This window comes from Camelus dromedarius, chromosome 31 (assembly GCF_036321535.1).
Source record: "Camelus dromedarius isolate mCamDro1 chromosome 31, mCamDro1.pat, whole genome shotgun sequence".
Taxonomy (NCBI): domain Eukaryota; kingdom Metazoa; phylum Chordata; class Mammalia; order Artiodactyla; family Camelidae; genus Camelus; species Camelus dromedarius.
Window position 1 is genome coordinate 20,948,152 of NC_087466.1, and position 16,982 is coordinate 20,965,133.

The 16,982-nt window shown below is 56.4% G+C and overlaps 1 protein-coding gene across 3 annotated transcripts in view; it reads left to right on the top strand.

Moving 5' to 3' along the window:
* The window catches only part of AACS (acetoacetyl-CoA synthetase), a 41,624-nt gene extending 25,573 nt beyond the window's left edge, over nt 1–16,051 (top strand). The window contains exons 10-19 of one of the 3 annotated variants that reach the window (XM_010986352.3): nt 1,958–2,082; nt 4,935–4,999; nt 5,120–5,242; nt 6,977–7,090; nt 8,897–9,022; nt 11,164–11,233; nt 11,792–11,850; nt 12,677–12,879; nt 15,337–15,508; nt 15,753–15,892. In XM_010986352.3, the coding sequence (XP_010984654.3) occupies nt 1,958–2,082; nt 4,935–4,999; nt 5,120–5,242; nt 6,977–7,090; nt 8,897–9,022; nt 11,164–11,233; nt 11,792–11,850; nt 12,677–12,879; nt 15,337–15,474 (1,023 nt within the window). In that variant the 3' untranslated portion in view covers nt 15,475–15,508; nt 15,753–15,892. Of the gene's footprint in view, nt 1–1,957; nt 2,083–4,934; nt 5,000–5,119; nt 5,243–6,976; nt 7,091–8,896; nt 9,023–11,163; nt 11,234–11,791; nt 11,851–12,676; nt 12,880–15,336; nt 15,509–15,752; nt 15,893–15,915 lie in introns of those variants that run through there. The other 2 variants (XM_031442490.2, XM_031442492.2) reach the window with 2 other exon arrangements.
* Nucleotides 16,052–16,982: the final 931 nt, after the last annotated feature.

Below are 16,982 nucleotides of genomic sequence, written 5' to 3' on the forward strand. Positions count from 1 at the left end.
GCCCCAGGTGGATGTGGTCCTGCCCTCCATTGACATGTTTTGTCTGGAATGCATATCATCAAACCACAGCTTGAGTTCAGAGCATTGGAGATAATCGTGACCCTGCTAAACGCTGAGAGGTGAAAACTTAACAAGTTGAAGAAAGTGGTGTTTATCCCAAGGGAGGAAAACTCAAAATTGACTTTTTCCAAGACCGCAAATAGCAAGAGGCTCGAGGATGGTTTAGCTCCCTTTCCGCCCTGAGTTTTTCAGGAAGCAGATGCTGGAGACGTCTTCCTAAGCTGTGAGGTTGTTGCCCAGGCCCCGGCTGGGCCCCTGGTGCCAGACTCTCAGGACCCCATGCAGACACAGGAGCGGGCCAGGTCGCCTCATCTCCCTGTGTGCCCAGCTGTAAATTCAGGGGCTTGGGCCGGATGATCCAGGCTTCTTTCAGCTGCAGGCCTTGATCCCAGATCCCCTCTCCCTCCTTCTCTCCCACAATGTAGAACAGCGGTGCTGGGCACCTCCATCCAGGCTCTGGCCTTTCCCACGCAGGAAGCCCAGCCCCGGGCGCATAGCTGGAGTATTGATTTGAATTGCAGAAAACCCCCAGCAGCTACACTGATGTCCAGCTCAGCTGCCTCGCTGGGACACGGCGATTTAAAACACCAGGGTTTTGCATCGAGGGGACGTACACAGTGCAAGGACTCAAAAGTCCAGAGCACTTTTTCTGGGAAGCATCCTGCCCACAAAGGATTGGATCGTTGGATTTTTCCATGCAGTGTGCCAGGCGCCAGCAGCAGCCTCCGGCACCCTCACCCGGCCCCAGCCAGGCCTGTGCTGTGTCACTGACCCCCTTAACAGCTGGACACTGGCATTTGTTTTATTATTTTTTAAAATTTGTGTGTTTTTTTTCCTGTTAACGTGTCTTACATCATTTTTTGCGGGTGGTGGTAATTAGGTATGTATGTATGCATGTATGTATGTATTTATATTTTAACAGGGGCACTGGGGATTGAGCCCAGGACCTCGTGCATGCTAAGCACACGCTCTACCCCTGAGCTCTACCTCCCCCTGGACACCTGCACTTAATAGGATGCAGAGCTACCTACTGAAATAATTCCTTAATAGAAGAAACTCACCTTATGCTGGTGAAACCTTAAAAAAAAAAAAGGCAGCTGAACTAAATGGAGGTTTTCGCAGGGCCCGTGGTTCGCTTTGCCGTTTCTGTGTGGCTGAGGAGGCTGGTCGGCGGCTCTCACCTGCGTCCCCTCCGTTGTGACCTGCTGTTGTATCCTGAGTGCCCCAGTCTGGGGTTCTGAGCTGCCACCTGGGCACCACCTCCTGTGGCCGCTGCGTCCCCACGGGCGGGTTTCTGCCCCAGTCTCGGGGGTGGGCGTCCTCGCGGCCCGCCTTGCCTCCGGGGTGGGGTGGGGTGGTTTTGCCCTCTGGACAGAGATTGCTGCTGGAACCTTCCTCCTGCTCCTTTGCTCTGTCATCACCTGTGTTTGGTCCAGAATCTCCCACAAATTCTGGCCCGGATGGGAGTGCCACTGTCAGTGGGGCTGCGAGCACTTCTGAGCACTTGTCGCACGTGGTGATAATTTCATTATGCAGCCGGCGGGTCCTTGGCGAGAGGCTGGCATCTTCAGGGCCCAGAGGCGACCGCACCCGGCTGTCTCCCTCCCCTGTCCCGAGCTCTCTTTTACAGGTTGCGGGGGCTGTGCTTTCTGTCCAAAGTGGGGTGGCGCCTGCGGGAAACCTTCTTTGACGCGTCTGAGCACACACGTGTGTGTGCATCCGCACCATAAACCCAGGTGGACTTGCTGGGGCAGAGCATTGTGCGTTTGAAACGGGCAGTTCTGGGCAACTTCTGCCTCAGTATCAGGAGGCTTCCTGGGAGTGTGAGAGGCCAAGTGACGGGGCCGAGGGCGCTGGCCCGGTGCTCTGTTGACACGGGCTCCTTCTGTCCCTCCAGGTCGGCTGGATGATGTGGAACTGGGTGGTGTCTGCTCTCGCCACGGGGGCGGCCCTGGTCTTGTACGATGGCTCCCCTCTGGTGCCGACACCCAATGTGCTCTGGGACCTGGTCGACCGGATCGGGTAGGTACCCAGGACGCCGGGCTCAGACCCAAGCAGCTGCTGCAAGGATCTGGGTGCCGTCTCCGGGATGCTCTGCCACTCTTGATGCCCCACTCTCGGAAGAGAGGCAGATTGAGGGCTGATAAGAGCATTATTTCACTCGGGGCCCATCCCCTCAGGGGTAAGAGTATGGTCCAGGCCGAATGTCCAGCCCTGTCCAGGGGACGGTGGGCATAAACTCATCAAGGGTCTGGCAAAGTCTGTCACGAGGCCATTCGCAATGTTGGACTTCCCACCTGCCTTTCTGCGAGCCCCTCAGGGCTGCCCAGAATCTCGGGGGTCTTCTCAGACTCCCAGGTGCGTCCCCAGACGCCCTCCTGCGTGAGCCGCAGAGGGTACCTCCGCCTCCCTGTGGTCCGGTTAACAGTTCTCTCTGGGCGACGATGGGTGGGAATCCTAAGGACGGAAGCAGTGGCCAGTTAAAGTGGGTGTCAGTGCCCCTCCTGAGGACTAGGAACTCGGGGAAGGATGAAGGGGCCCCGTTCCCGCCACCCCCTCCTCATTGTCATCATTAGAAACCGTCAGGAGATGCTGTTTCATTAGCACCTTCTTTGCCGACGAATTAATCATAATGGGCTGATGCGTTCTTGCCACAGTGGTGGGTGGTCACCGTTGGCCTAATGATCGTGTTTCCAGGAAGGAAAACGTGGAAGCCGGCAGGGCTCCTGGGACCTGAAGTTGGCCACGCTCGGAAATGCCCTAATTACTCTGGATTTGAGCCGGTTCACAGTGGGGAAACAAGAAGGAGCCATGAATGTTCTCAAATCATTGGCCATTAATATTTTAAATAAAACTTTGGCCTGGGTAATATTTAAATCCTGACATTTGGCTCGCAACATTAGCAAGGAAGGTTATTTCCTAATGAGATTGTTTCCAGCGAAAGGTTAATCAAATCCCTGGGGACTTAGACGGCTTGGCGATCTCTGCCCGTAATACCTGTTAGCCGGCCTCGGCCGGAGGCGCGGTGACATGTGCGCCTGGGGTGTTACAGGAAGAGGGAGAGGAACGCGGGCGTCCCTGGGGCTTAGCGCTGATGCAGCTGAAGGGTGAGGGGCCCCAGGGAAACCCAGCTTTGCGTGTGAGCGTGTGTACGCATGTGCACGTGTAAGAGTGAGCACGCATGTCTGAGTGTATGTGTGCATGCGTGTGACTGTGTGCAGGTGCGTGCATGTGTATTTGCACGTGTGTGCGCACACAATACGTACACGAAAGTAGGTGTGTGAGTGTATGCACACATGGGTGTGGGAGCACGCGTGTCTGTGAACAAGCGTGAGTATGTGTGCATGCATGTGATTGTGTGCAGGGTGCACGTGCAAGCCTGTTCTCAGCCCCGTGGTCTGGGTCCATTTAGCAATAAGCGTGTGCTGGGCGCCTGCCTTCCATCCTCCTCAGCCTGTGCCCCGGACGCCAGCTGAGATGTGGCCCTGGCGGTCCACGGGGCCCCGCTGACCTGGCCCCTCGCCCGCCTGGGAGGCCCTGCTTGCCCAGGTCAGCGAGGCAGGTGCGACTCTGCAGCCTGGCAGGCGCTGAGGTGAGGGGCGCTCACGCCGTGGGGAAGAGAGGGTGCAGGTCAGGCTGGACTCGCTGCCTTCATTCCAGCTCTGTCATCTCCCCAAAATGAACTAAAACTAAGTTAAATGAGCTTTAACAGCAAATCCTGTTGGTTTGTGGCAGGAGGAGCAACTCTTCAGACATGGCAGGGCGGGCGGAGTCCTTGCAGCGAAGTTTCAGGGCCTCTGATTTTTAAGATAATGCTATGCTTAGGGACGAAATCTTCGTTATTATCGGGTCAGCCCACAGACTGACTTGCATGTGTGATAACTGAGTAGACGCAAGCAAGATTGCTTTAAAAGATGGATTTCCCTCTCTGGGGTGTATTTCTGGACCCTCCAGTCTAGCCAGGGGGACATTCTGGTTAGGGGCAGGGCCAGAACTCTGGGGTCCAGGTTGGTAACTGGGCAGGCGTTCACGGTTAGGTCTGGAGGACACGTGTTCCAGGCAGAGGGAGCTGCCATGAATCACACAGTGTTCTGTGTGTCTCTGCCTCTGAGCATCAGTCAGCGCGCAGCTGTCGCCCCGGAATGACTCTCCCCACCCAGGTGTGAGGGGATGAGGTCTTGCTGCCCAGAGGGGCGGGGAGGGACCTTGATGGTCTGGTCTCCCTCAGCCCCCAGAGAAAATGTCCTTTAGTTAGGGAGCTGGAGCTTACCTGCCAAGGGCCGCCTCACCGGAAGGAAGCAGAACATTAAGTGATGGTCTCCCTGTAAAAACACAATGATTTACACTCAGCACCGCGTGGTGTCCTCAGTGCAAACTCGGGCGTAAAGGATGGTGGGTTCTAATTGTCCAAAAAGAGAAGAGCTGCTGTTTTCTGAGTTTTAAGAAAACACGCACTTGTTTAAGAAGAGGGTCAGGAGTTCCAAGGACGCCCCCCGTTCTGAACCAAAGCTCTCCGCGTCCCTGACAGTGAAGGTGTGAGGTCACAATCTGAGGGGGTCTTGATTCTGGGGCCTCCTTGGGCCCCCCAGGAGGAGACATCCTGCAGTTGGGAGGATGGTGGGTTCACGTACAAACAGTTGTTGTAAGTGGGGCTGGGTGCCCTGCAAACCTGTCACTGCTGCCCCAGAGCAGACGCAGGTGTGGGAGCTTGCGCTCAACTAAATATTAAGTATTAGTTCAGTCCAGAGAAGAGAGGTGTCTGGGGTTATGCAGACTTGTCAGGTGTGAGTCGCGGTTTTAGAAAGCCACGGCGCCTGGAGTAGGCAGGACCCCTGACGCGTTTCTGGCATTTTCTTTCCTTCATCCGTCCTCAGCATCACCATCCTCGGGACGGGTGCCAAGTGGCTGTCTGTGCTCGAAGAGAAAGACATGAAGCCAGGTAAGCGAGCCCGTCTCAGGGCCACGGAAGTCAAGTCCCCTCTGTTACCTGCGCCCGGCATGCAGGCCGGGCTGAGGGCATCGGGCCTGGTTCTGACCTCCCAGTGATTCTTCGCTCTAGCGGAAACCCACAGCCTGCAGACGCTGCACACGATCCTGTCCACCGGCTCCCCGCTGAAAGCGCAGAGCTATGACTACGTCTACAGGCGCATCAAGAGCAGCGTGCTCCTGGGCTCCATCTCGGGTACGGCTCCCCGCCGCGCCCCTGCACCGGGGACCGGAGACAGGGCTCGGGAAGAGTCGGCGGACGCGGGGCCCAGGCGCGGCCCCGGAGTGTGCTCGCCCACAGACCACCAGCCGGTCCGCCAGCTGGAATCTGTCTGAGTGAGCACGCAGCGGAGTGTGCACGTCTGCAGGGTCCGTGTCCCTCTTCCTCGGTAGCTGTGTTCCAGAAACTGAACTCCAGCCCCAAGTTAGCAAAGACGGAACCGTTGCTGGGGGTGGGGGAGGTACCCACACACCTCACATCGATTGTAACCTCCAGTCCTGAGCAGCTCATTCTGGTAGATCCTGTTTCCTTTACGAAAGAGAACAAGGTCTGGATGTGCTAAGTGACTGGCCAGAGGCCGCCCACACGCGGGGCACAGAGTGGCCTTCGAACCTCCCGGTCCCGGCACCGCAGAGTCGGGGCCTCTTGCCTCCCCCGCCCCCACCCACTGTGGTCTTCTCCTGGTGGGTGGGGGCGCTGTGGCCGGTGGGGAGGAGGTCGTCTCCCAGGCCGGGCTGGCCCATCTCGGGGCAGCTGCGTCCCTTAGGGTCTCGGCCTGTCCCCCTGCCGCTGTCCCAGCTCTGCTCCTGAAGCAGCACCTCTGTCCACTGGGCGTCGTTTGGTGTCGCAGGGGCAGCGATTGTGCCCTTTCGGGGCCTGGGGGCTGAGCAGACCTTCCTGGTCACTGAAATGAACACAGTTCTCCCATTTTCATGGGACGTGTCTGCCGGTGCCTCGAGGTGTCAGGAGAAGGCAGGAAGGACGTCACACTTCAACTCTCTGTCTGAATCAAGCCCTACTGGTTGTTGGAAGCATCAAGCTATTTTATGTGGGTCTTTCTTGAATCCCGCTCCCCCCCAAACGTCTCCCCCGCTCATATACACAGCATGATTAAGGAAAAAACACTTTTTAAATCACAGAGCTGTCTTTCTAGGTATATGATCAGGTCTAAAGGGAAGCACAGACACTGTGTCCAAATCACCGAGCCTAGGAAGGTCCGAGCCCGGCAGCTCCGTGTGTGCCCATGCCCCCTCCCACAGCCCCGCCCCGTCTCCCCAGGCTGCGGTCTCCATCCGAGCTGCGTGCAGGTGGCTGAATGCATGTCTGTGCTCCCAGGACACTCTACCCTGCAGTCACGCGGGCCCCTGCCCACCGCTGTTTGAGGGGCAGTTGTCGCAGGATGGATCTGGGCGTTAATGCTTCTCCGTCTTGAGGGCATTTGGGGTCTGACTCCCTTTCAAGCCTCTTCCTGAAACTGGAGTGTTTCCATCCAGCACGTTCTCTCTTGCTTGAGACGCACTCCAGGGGCCTCAGGGTTTCTGCTTCTCCAACAACTAAGTGAATGGAAACTGGAGCGGAGAGGCTTTGCACGTGACCCGTCAGTGCCTGCAGGCAGGCCTAACAGAGCGAGGCTTCCAATTTCCCTCAGCCCGAGTCTCGGATTTCAGTGGGACCACGAGAGGTCATTTATTTGGTCTCTCCTTCAGCAGGAAGTCCTGGTCGAAAAATAAATCACCCAGACATGGGAGGTTCGCTCCAGTTCCCAGATAACCTCCCCCACCCCTCCCTGAAGAGAAGCTCAAAGGCGTCTGGGAGTTTTCCAGTGTTTATTTGGAGAAAGAGGGGTCCTTCCCTTTCATTGTTCAAATCAAAAACACTGCTTTGTCTCAGTCTTCTGAATTTTGAATCTCCTTTCGCCGTTGCTTGCAGGCGGCACCGACATCATCTCCTGCTTCGTGGGCCAGAACTGCTCCATCCCTGTGTACAGAGGGGAGATTCAGGCCCGGAACCTGGGCATGGCCGTGGAGGTGTGGAACGAGGAAGGTGACAGCCTCAAACCCTTTCTCTCTCTGTGACCAGTGTGAGTGGCAGCTTGGACACACTTGGATGTGTCACTGTGCCTGGTGACAGTTCTCCAGAAACACCCTGTCTGAGGGGCCGCCCCTCTTGCTTGCAGACTGCCGGCCCTCCAGCCTGGTTTGACACCCGCAGGGCTCTCAGAGCACCCGGCGGGCAGTTCCCCAGCATCCAAGCTTTGGAGGTGCTGATGAGGCCTGACTGCCTGACCTTGTGAGGACCCGGCGGAGGACTGGGGCTTGGCCTCTCTGCCGGTCTCAGGACAAGCTTTTGTTTCATGGCCTGTAGCGGCCATGGGCTGTGAATCAGCAAAGCCCGTTTGCGTCCCCAGCACCAGAGAGGGCCTGGCGTGTGGTGCGTGCACTGTGCAAGTTTGTGGGCTCCAGCTGTTTGTGCTGCATCTGCCTTTGGTTTCACCCGACTGAGCGGATAGGAAGGTTAGGCCGACCCCCGTGAGCCGGCGGAAGCGGGGGAGAGGACAGCAGAGTGGTTAGGGGCTGGGGACCCAGTGGGGTGCAGAGAAGGCCTCTCCTGCCTCCAGTTCATGGAAAACGTTGCCAGTGACCGTTCTGAAAAAAATCAGTTCTCATTTTCAGAAGAGGGTGTTTTCCATTTGCTGCCAGAGTGATTTGCTCATTTATTGCTCATTTGCTCAAAATAACATTTACCTTGTTATTTTGCCACTTGTCCGAGCCATTTCTCATGGGCCCGGTCACTGCTGCGTTCTATGGCCTGGGCGGGAGGGAGGTGCTCCTGGCAGCGACAAGAGGACGGCTGTTTGTCCAGCTTTCAGATGCACATAAGATTATCTGTCTGGCTTCTATCTCAAGTGTATTGTGGGATGAAATGAGCTAACCGAGGTGAGGGAAATCTGCAAAGTCTGGAGCCTCCGCAGGTAGATGGTGGGAATGCCAGTTTTTCTAGTCCCTGCCGTGTTCTGCCTGTGGACCGTGCTGGGTGAGCAGACACAAGCCGGCTCCATACTTTGGGGTGGGGGGGCACGCCATCGGAATGGGTGCTCCCCTGCCCTTCCACGTTGGCTTCTGCCGGCGGCGCTGTGCCCTGAGCTAGAAATGGGGCGTGTCCGTGTGGGAGCAAGAGTGACTCGGTGCAGCGTTTTTAGGAGGCAAGTTGAGGCTAATGAGGAAGGGGGATCGTGCCCAGGCACCTGTGATCCAGGAACTCCACTCCGGGAGACGTTCCCGCCAGCCTGAGCAAGGGGCTACATGTGAGCGTGTTCACAGCATGTGAGTTGTAGCACAAAACAGAGTTGTAAGCAGCGTCAGTGTACGTGTTCAGGGAGAGCAGACTGTGATCACACGCGGGGAGCTACCAGCAGTCAGCACGAATGCCCGGAGGCCCGCGTCCTGTCATAGCGTGAACGAGTCACCCAGATGTTTGCTGAGAGAACAGAGCAAGATGCCGGACGCAAGGGGCAGTGGGGTACCGTCTGTGCACAGCTTAGAAACACACAAGCTGACGTGGATGTCGTCATGGTGTTCATACTCCGAAGGGAGTAATGCAACATCGCATTCAGGAGAGATGGGGAGGGTGTGCTGGGAGGGAAGGTCCTTTGGGGAGGGCAAGCCTGGCTTTCGGCGATGCCGGTCGGGGTGATGGGCACGTGGGTGGGACCAGTTCTGTCCCTTTGCATGTGTCCGAAATACTGTCATGGCTAATAGCTTAAAAGAGAAGGAAAGAGAGAGGGAGAGAAAGCCAGGGTGTGTGGCTGTGGTGTGTGCTCAGTTTATCTTTGACTCCTCCCCCCTCCAGGAAAGGCAGTCTGGGGGGAGAGCGGGGAGCTGGTGTGCACCAAGCCGCTTCCCTGCCAGCCCACGCACTTCTGGAATGATGAGGATGGCAGCAAGTACCGGAAGGCCTATTTCTCCAAATTCCCAGGTAGGTCGGGGGAGCAGACGGAGCTGCCCGGACTCTCGCCCAGGGCTGGGCCTCCTGGGGCTAGTTCTGGATGTGCCCACCCCCGCCAGCCACCCCCCAGCCGTCCCTGCGCAAGCCCGGTCAGGCTGCCCACAGCTCCTTCCACCAGTGGGGTGACGGGGCCTTTTTGATCAATATCCTGTGACCTTCCGCGGGAAGCCGTCTTGCGAAAGTCTAACCTGGGTTCAGTTTACTCTTATCTGCCCTCCGTGCCCGGAGCCCCTCAGCCCGGAGCCCTGCTGCCTCCTGGGAGCTGGCACGAGCCGCTGCCTTGCCTGCCCGTTCAGGGGAAGGTGGCTTGTGCAGGAGGTGTCGGCCTGGGTCCCTTCTGTCTCACACACCAGCATCCCGGCCTCTCGGAGGGGGTGGAGGTGGAGCGCCTTGGCGGTGGGATGATTTAGAGCCCGTCACTCACACAGACTGCCACCTTCGCCTTCATCATCTGAGTGGTGTCTTGCCCCAGAGCAGGGACGTCTTTTTATTTAAAGTGCCGATTCCTGCCTCCTCCTTATCTTATTTCATAAGCAACATTGAGTTATGGCTGCTATATAATTCATAATTTAGCAAGCCTTCTGTTCCAGAGTTATTTATACTGAGGACTTGCTTTCTCCAGTCTTCTAGAAAGGTAATTTGATTTTGCATAAACCACATGTGGAGAATCGGAAAGTGGCAGGTGACCGTCAGGGGTAAAATTGGCCACAGATCCCTCCCGTTTCTCTGCTTGGTCTCATGTGTTTGCACATCCCACGTGACATCTCGTGTGGAAGCCGCTGTGGCCGGCACAGCCCCTCCCACACGAGGGTGTGGCCGGGCTCCACTGGGTACCTGCCGCATTTAAGCTCCACCTTGGATCCTTCCAGCGTGTAGCTGTGCAGACAGACTAAGGGATAATAGAGCATCCGTTTATCCATCTGTCCAGAAAATGTTCCTCAAGTGACTCTGAAGAGGAGTCAGGGCTCCTGTCTTAGGAAGGGAGGTCAAAAGGATTAGAACCTCATCTTGGGGATCCATCTAAGAAATGACATCTCTTCATCTTCAGCGACACAGCTCTTTGAAAACTATCTTCTCTGTCACTTTTTGTTATGTATACAAGGGTTTGCATGATAAACATCTCTCAGGATTAGTTTCTGATAAAGTCTAGTTTTGAAGCTCCGATATTCCTTCTTGGAGACAGCAAATACTTTGTGGCCTGTTGCACTTCCATTTTTGCCTTGGCTGCCAGGAAACTCAGAGCTGCAATCACTGCCTCATTGTAGCAGTCTTCTTATCCCCATGCAGAGTTTCTGATTCTATAAATAATCCCATCATGTTGCTTTTATAGGTAGTGTCCTCCAGTTCTTTCTGGAAGTATGTGGGATGTATGAGTAAATATGAAGAAACACTGGCAGGTCAGATAGTAGGATCTGAAGCTGCTGGTCACAGACAGGGTGGACACAGGCTGAACCAGACGGTTTCCCCAGGCCCCAGCGCTGAGAGTTTCCTACACTGTATAGGAAATGGCTTGATGATAAAAGGAAACAACAACAGAAAAGCAAGGTCTTCCTTTTTGTAACAGGCAGCAGACTTACAGGCGTCATGACCCCCCAGAACTAGGCCAGGTGAAAATGTAAACTGACAGTGTGCTGATACAGAAGGGCATTTGCAGAGTGACAAAGCAGAGCTCAGAGCAGAGGGACTGGTGCCCCTTCTGTGTGACATTCCCTCAGCCGCCCCGGGCCGCCCTCTCTTCCTGAGGCGTGGCTTGTGCTTTCCCAGTCTCCACTCAGAGGGCGCCCCCGAAGTCCCCGCTGACCTCCCCGATACTGCCTTCACGTCCCCGCCGCCGGGGTTTGCACAGCCCCCGTGAATCCCCGCGGCCACTGCTGGCCCCTGCAGGAGTGGCGTTTCTTGCAGGCTGGCGCATGTCAGAGCCATGTGTAGGGTTGACCCCACTAGGGTCTGGTTCACTCTGGCCCCCAGGCCCCCATCATATCTGTCTGTGGGCCTCAACCGTGTCTGCTGACAAGAGTTACGTTGCTGTCATGCCCACCGTGGGCAGCTGTCACGGTAACCGGTCGGGACCCTTCCCCTCGAAGTGACTGAGCACGTCTGCCTCCCTGCAGGTGTCTGGGTGCAAGGCGACTACTGCAGAATCAACCCCCAGACCGGGGGCATCGTCATGCTGGGCCGAAGGTGAGGGTCTGCGGAGCCGGCTCCTCTTCCCTCGAGCCCCCTTCCCGGGGCATCTGGGGGTGCCCAGGACTCAGGAAGCACCCCAAGTCTGCTCAGTCTGCGGGACGGGCTGACTGTGCCTTGTCTGGGGCCCTTCCTGTGTCATTCCGTCATCAGCTTCCCGAGGGTGGGTCTGCGCCTGATCCACATTCCCGGACCCCAAAGTAATAGGTCAGGGGCGTTGGTATGGGAGGCGTCCATCCACAGTAGCGGCGACCCTTCTTGGAGTGGGAGTGGGGGGTACTGGGGTGCACAGCACACCTGGGAGGGGGGACAGGTATATACAGGTGGAGGGGCAGGGAGATGACAGATGTTCCCACACAGAGGGGGGCCCCCTTGGTGTCCAGCTTTCAGTTTACAGGGAGAAAGAGGGGTGCTGGTCAGGATAGAGAGCCAGGGAGGGAGCCACCAATGACTGGGCATGATGTTGTCCTGGAAAGGGGGTGACTGTCCCCCGGGCGCCCCTGCGATTGGCTTCCCTCGGGAGCTACTGTGTGTTCATGACGTCTCTTTTTCCAGTGACGGCACGCTCAACCCCAACGGGGTGCGGTTTGGCAGTTCGGAAATCTATAACATAGGTGAGCGGTTTCCCCTTCTCCCTGAATCATTCTCAGGTCGTCCAGGAGGGAGGGGAGGAGTGTCTCTGTGGGGAGCCTGCTTTCCAGAGATCCCACCTTTTGGCATAACTCTGGCCCAGTTGCCTCCAGGTGTGAGAATAGACATGTATGAGTGTGCACTTCTTTCTAGAACATGCCTTGTCCACATTGTTTGTAGCTCATAAAACCTCAGAGCGAGATTACGTTTCATCCTCACAGGGAGCTCAGTTGGGTTGCTTAATCGTGTCTACTCTTTATGGGTAAAGAAAGATGCACAGAGAGGTAGTGTGGTTACTGAAGGTCACATAGCACCATTCAGGACACCAAACAAAGACAGTGGGCCTTCCAGCTGCACAGCAGAGTCCCCAGTGGGCCTTCAAAATGCCCTACCAAGGCCATGAAGTTAGCCTCATACAAATGTCAAAATCTCCGAGTCATGCCAGGGCTGTGCAGCCAGGGAGAAGTGCCGATCTGCCTGATTCCAGCCTTTATTCCTCCCACCGGTGGGGCCCCCACCACGGGCACTTGCTTTCCTTTTATTTTTAAATTGATCTGTAGTTGAGTAAGGAAGGCCTGTGGATGGCTCCTTGTAGACTGTCAGCCATTCCAGCCCAAGCTGCAGCTCTCCAACTCTGCCCAGGGATGCCCCAGTGCCTTGGGGCTCTTCCCAGGAGGACTGGGAGGAGAGACGGGGGTCCCTGTCAGGCCTGGTGGCCCGGCCTCCCCTTCCCTTCCTCCAGGCCCAGGGAGGAGTCGCCAGCCGAGGTGGGACAGCGGGAGACTGAGGCCCCTTGCCCTGTCTCCGCAGTGGAAGCGTTCGAGGAGGTGATGGACAGCCTCTGTGTCCCCCAGTACAACAAGGACGGGGAGGAGAGGGTGGTCCTCTTCCTGAAGATGGCTCCCGGCCACGCCTTTGGTCCCGACCTGGTGAAGAGCATCCGCAATGCCATCCGCCTGGGCCTGTCCGCTCGGCATGTGCCCAGCCTCATCCTGGAGACCAAGGGCATCCCGGTACGGCCACCTGGCAGCGGTGCCCAGGGCACTGTCACCTCCCCAGGAGCCCACACGCCTTAGAAGCACTCATCCAGAAGCTTGCTCATGCTTTATATATAGTTTGTCCGCGTTGCCTGGCAACCCCATCCTTTTTTTTCTGCCGTCTTTTTTTTTTTTTTAACCCTTCCTAAACTGCATGTATTGCAACTTCTGCTAAATACCGGTCTTCAGAGGGTAGGCAGGCCCAGCCTTGCACCTCCAGCTGGCTTTTCCCCAGTGTGGTTTTAGTGTGTTCTCAAATTATTAATGAGAAAATTAATTTTAACTTTTTAGAAGAGCCGCTGGGGTGCTGTTGCTCCTGCTTTGTAATTTTAGGCTTTGCCTGCGGAAGGGAGATCTGAATCTATCTAGAGGCACGTCTTCAGAAAGCTACCCCACCGTTTATGCTCTGCTTGGGTTCTAAGTGGGGGAGGAGGTGCACCCAGATCGGATCACAGCTTCAACTCGCGTTGCTTACAAAACAAATGCCTGTGTCGGCCGAGGGAGGAAGCTGCCGTGCGTGCGTGTGTGCGTGTGCATGCGTGCACACAGGTACACCCAGGAATCTAAGTGTGCAGACGAGCCGGGCTGTGTCTGAAGCCTGCGGAGTGGCTGCTCACAGTGAAGAGGGCGGGAGTGGGCACTCGCTGGGCTACCTGAGGGGGGAAGATGCTGCTTTTTTGAGGTCGCTCCCCGAGCAGCGGTGGGTATGCGAGGTGCAGTTAGAAGCAGGGTTTTTATACCCTCCACATGTTTTTTCCCACTGTTATGCGTAGGAAGGTCTGCAGCCTGGGAGTTCTGTCTCTCTCGGTGGGTGACTCGGGGAGAGAGGGGACTTCTGGAGTCAGGGACACTTGCTGCCTTGTCCTGGTGAGGGTCTATGGCCTCCCTTCACTGGCTCAGTTCTCTCTGCACCTGGAACGTTTTGGGGACTCGAGTTTGACTGTCTCCTTGGCTTTATTTTGTTGAGAACAAACCTGTGTCCTTTGCTGCCAAACTGGTGATTCCCAAACTGCATCTGCTCTGGAGGACAGTGGAGAGATTTGTTGGAAAGCGAGAGAGGCCCTGGCCTGTCTTCCCATCCTCAGCCTGGCCCTGGTCGGCTTACCCTCGGGCACCCGGCTCAGCTGCCTCCTCCGTCTGCCTGGCCTGGGAAGTCATTTGGAGGGCTCCTTGAGACTTCTCAGGCGCCCTCGTGTTCTGAACTAACGAAGCCCTTAGGAGAGGGTTCGCCCTGTGTCGCTGGGCTGGGGGTGGGGGTCTGGCCCAGCCATATGGACCTGGGGCTGAACACACCAAGGGGAGCGTGAGTGGGCATCTGAGACATCGCCAGACTGGAGGGCCCAGCACGACGGCCCTGACCCCAGCAGATCTTCGTTCCCCGGTACGGCTGAGGTGCTGGCCCGTCCTCCCGGGGGGCGTGTGGCTTATCCCCGGGGGCCAGGGAGGTCAGGGAGGAGTGGAAGGGACTTCCTCCCCCTTCCCCTTCTCACCAGGAAACAGGAGCAGGACTTCCTCTAAAAAGATGCCTTGTTTATTCTGTCAGCTGATGGGAGATTAAGTTATTAGCTCCCGTGAGCCGTTCTTGGGGCTTTACTGGAAATCTTAGTGGCACAGAAGCACACGAGAGACGCTTGCATTTCAGGGCAAGAGGGCTGATGGCGCCCCAGTGACAGGCAGTCCCTTGGAAGCCAGAGCCTAGATCCTTAATTAGTTCACACGTCAACTGAGTTTTTCAAATGAATGAATTTTAATTACATCTCAGGTTAAAAAAAAAAGTGTCAGTGCAAGGAGCGATCAGGGCACCTGCAGCTTTATTAGAGAGCTTGGTTTGTTCTAGAAACTTTCTGGTCCCCAAACACGGACACTGCCGCCAAAACCCACTGGGGTCAAAGGTGAAACACGTGCTACAAATTTTAACGGGAGCTTTGAACATTTGGAAAGAGTCCGACTCCGAGGAGAGCGGTGCCCTGTCTTGTTCAGACGAGCGGTTCTGGGGGAAAATTTGGCAAAAGCTTGGCGAGGCTCTTGGACGAACCTCACTTTCCAACAGCAGATTAGGGATGGGGTCACGGGAAGCCAGCCGACTCCTGAAATAAGCTAGTCTTTCTAATATAACACAGTGTAGTAAAATAAATATAGGTAATAAAATAAAAATGCGATGCCTTCTGAGAGCTGTGTGCGCTAACTCACCAGGGCACCCGCAGCCTCGGTGCGGGGGCTGCAGTCCCTTCTTCACAGTCAAGGAGACAAACTCGGGTTAAGGAGCTACCCTGGACGGTCACCTGCTGAGCACTGGCCAAGAACTGCTGCGCGCAGCGTCCCAGGTCACGCTGGTCCTTTTGGCTTGGGTGCGCCCAGATAGCAGGGCTGAGGGAGTTCCCTCCATTGGGGTTTAAATGCTCCTTCTGTCTGCTTTCTCCCCTCCCCCGGCAGTACACCCTCAACGGCAAGAAAGTGGAAGTGGCCGTGAAGCAGATCATCGCTGGGAAAGCCATGGAGCACCGCGGGGCCTTCTCGAACCCCGAGGCCCTGGACTTGTACCGGGACATCCCGGAGCTGCAGGGCTTCTGAGCCAGGCTGGCCGGCACATCTATCGGCCACAAAGGTCTGTACTGTCACTTTTGTACGTTCAAGAAATTACTGAGAAACCTATGGTCTTTGGAAAGGGGTTTGCGCCCAGTGTCCGCAGGCCTGGGGAGGGGCTGTCCTCTGTTCCACAGTTCCATCCGGTGGGGGCCTGAGTCTTCCACACGTCCCATTGGGATCCTGACCTTCAGGGGCCGAAAGGAAGGTGTGGGTTGTGTGTGTGGCAGTCTTGATCCTGAGAGTGTATCTTTGCATACTTGCAGGGGGAAGCTGGGGTTGCCAACACCCGGTCCCGCGTCCTGGGCTGGCGGGCATCCTGGTGACAGCTCGCCCCTGGGGAGCAACGTGGCCTTCAGCCTTGTACTGTGGTTCCATTTCCTCTGTTCAGGCCCAGATCTCTTACTTCCCTTTATATCGGTCTCCCAGCTCCGGCCACTGTCCTTCGGGGCTTGTCCATCTGGTGTGGTACGTCTCCTGTCGCAGCGCCTGTCCCAGTGTGACTTTACAACATCCCACAGCTGATCGTCAGGACCCTGGCCAACTGCTCTCTTGTTGTCTGTGTGTCATGGACCGAATCCGGGCAGTGAGTGCCTGGTGGAACCTGTGCCCAGACGGGGCTCCCCAGCAAACAGAATTCCCTTTGGAGAATGAGGGGGTTTCATGTTTTAATAGAATCTCTTCAATTCAGGGAGTTTGAGTGGTTTAAATTTTTTAAAATGTTAATTAAGTGTGTGGTGTGTGGGTGTTTGAAGGTGAGGACGGTGTCCCCTCTGGGGGGCGTGGCCTTGCTGCACCCCTCCGCCGGCGCCACGCTACCCGTGGAGGCAGGTTTGATGGGCGTTCTGTATGTACTTTATATATAGTTCAGCATCTTAACAAATTACGGTCATTGTAATGTTCATTTTTGTACTTTTTAAAATGGAGCACTGAAAAACTTTCTTGAACCCTTTTTCTTGAGGACTATAAAAACGGGAACGGGCTTAACGCAATAAACACATATGTATATGTGCACATGCCTGGACTTGCGGGCGCTTGCATGTTTTCTCTTCAGGAGGGACTGGATCGGAGGGCCTAAACCTTGCGACGATGGGCCAGCCTGGAGCTGCCTCCCCGGGGTGATGTTTGGGCCAAGTGGTGGGGGCGTTTCCTGGGCCCCTGCTAGTTAGCGGCCGTGCCTGGTGTCTGAATGGCCCAGAGCCCTTCCCAGCTGAAGCCACTCCCCAGAGGAGGTCTTGGCCACCCCCTCAACCTGCCCCGGGGGCTTAGAGCTGCCAGGTCCTGGTGATCTCTTCTCATCACCGCAGGAGCCGTGTGTCACCTGGATGGTGTCTGGCTGTGTCACAGAGTCCAGGCTGGGCCCCGCCTGGCTCCTGTTTCTCACATCACGGGAAGTTGGTGGCAGGCGGTTCTCGGGCTGGAGTAGGGGCTGCGGGTGCGGGGTTCCTGTCTCCTGTGCTCCGCTGTCCTTGCGTGGGGCTGTCCACCTCTAGCCT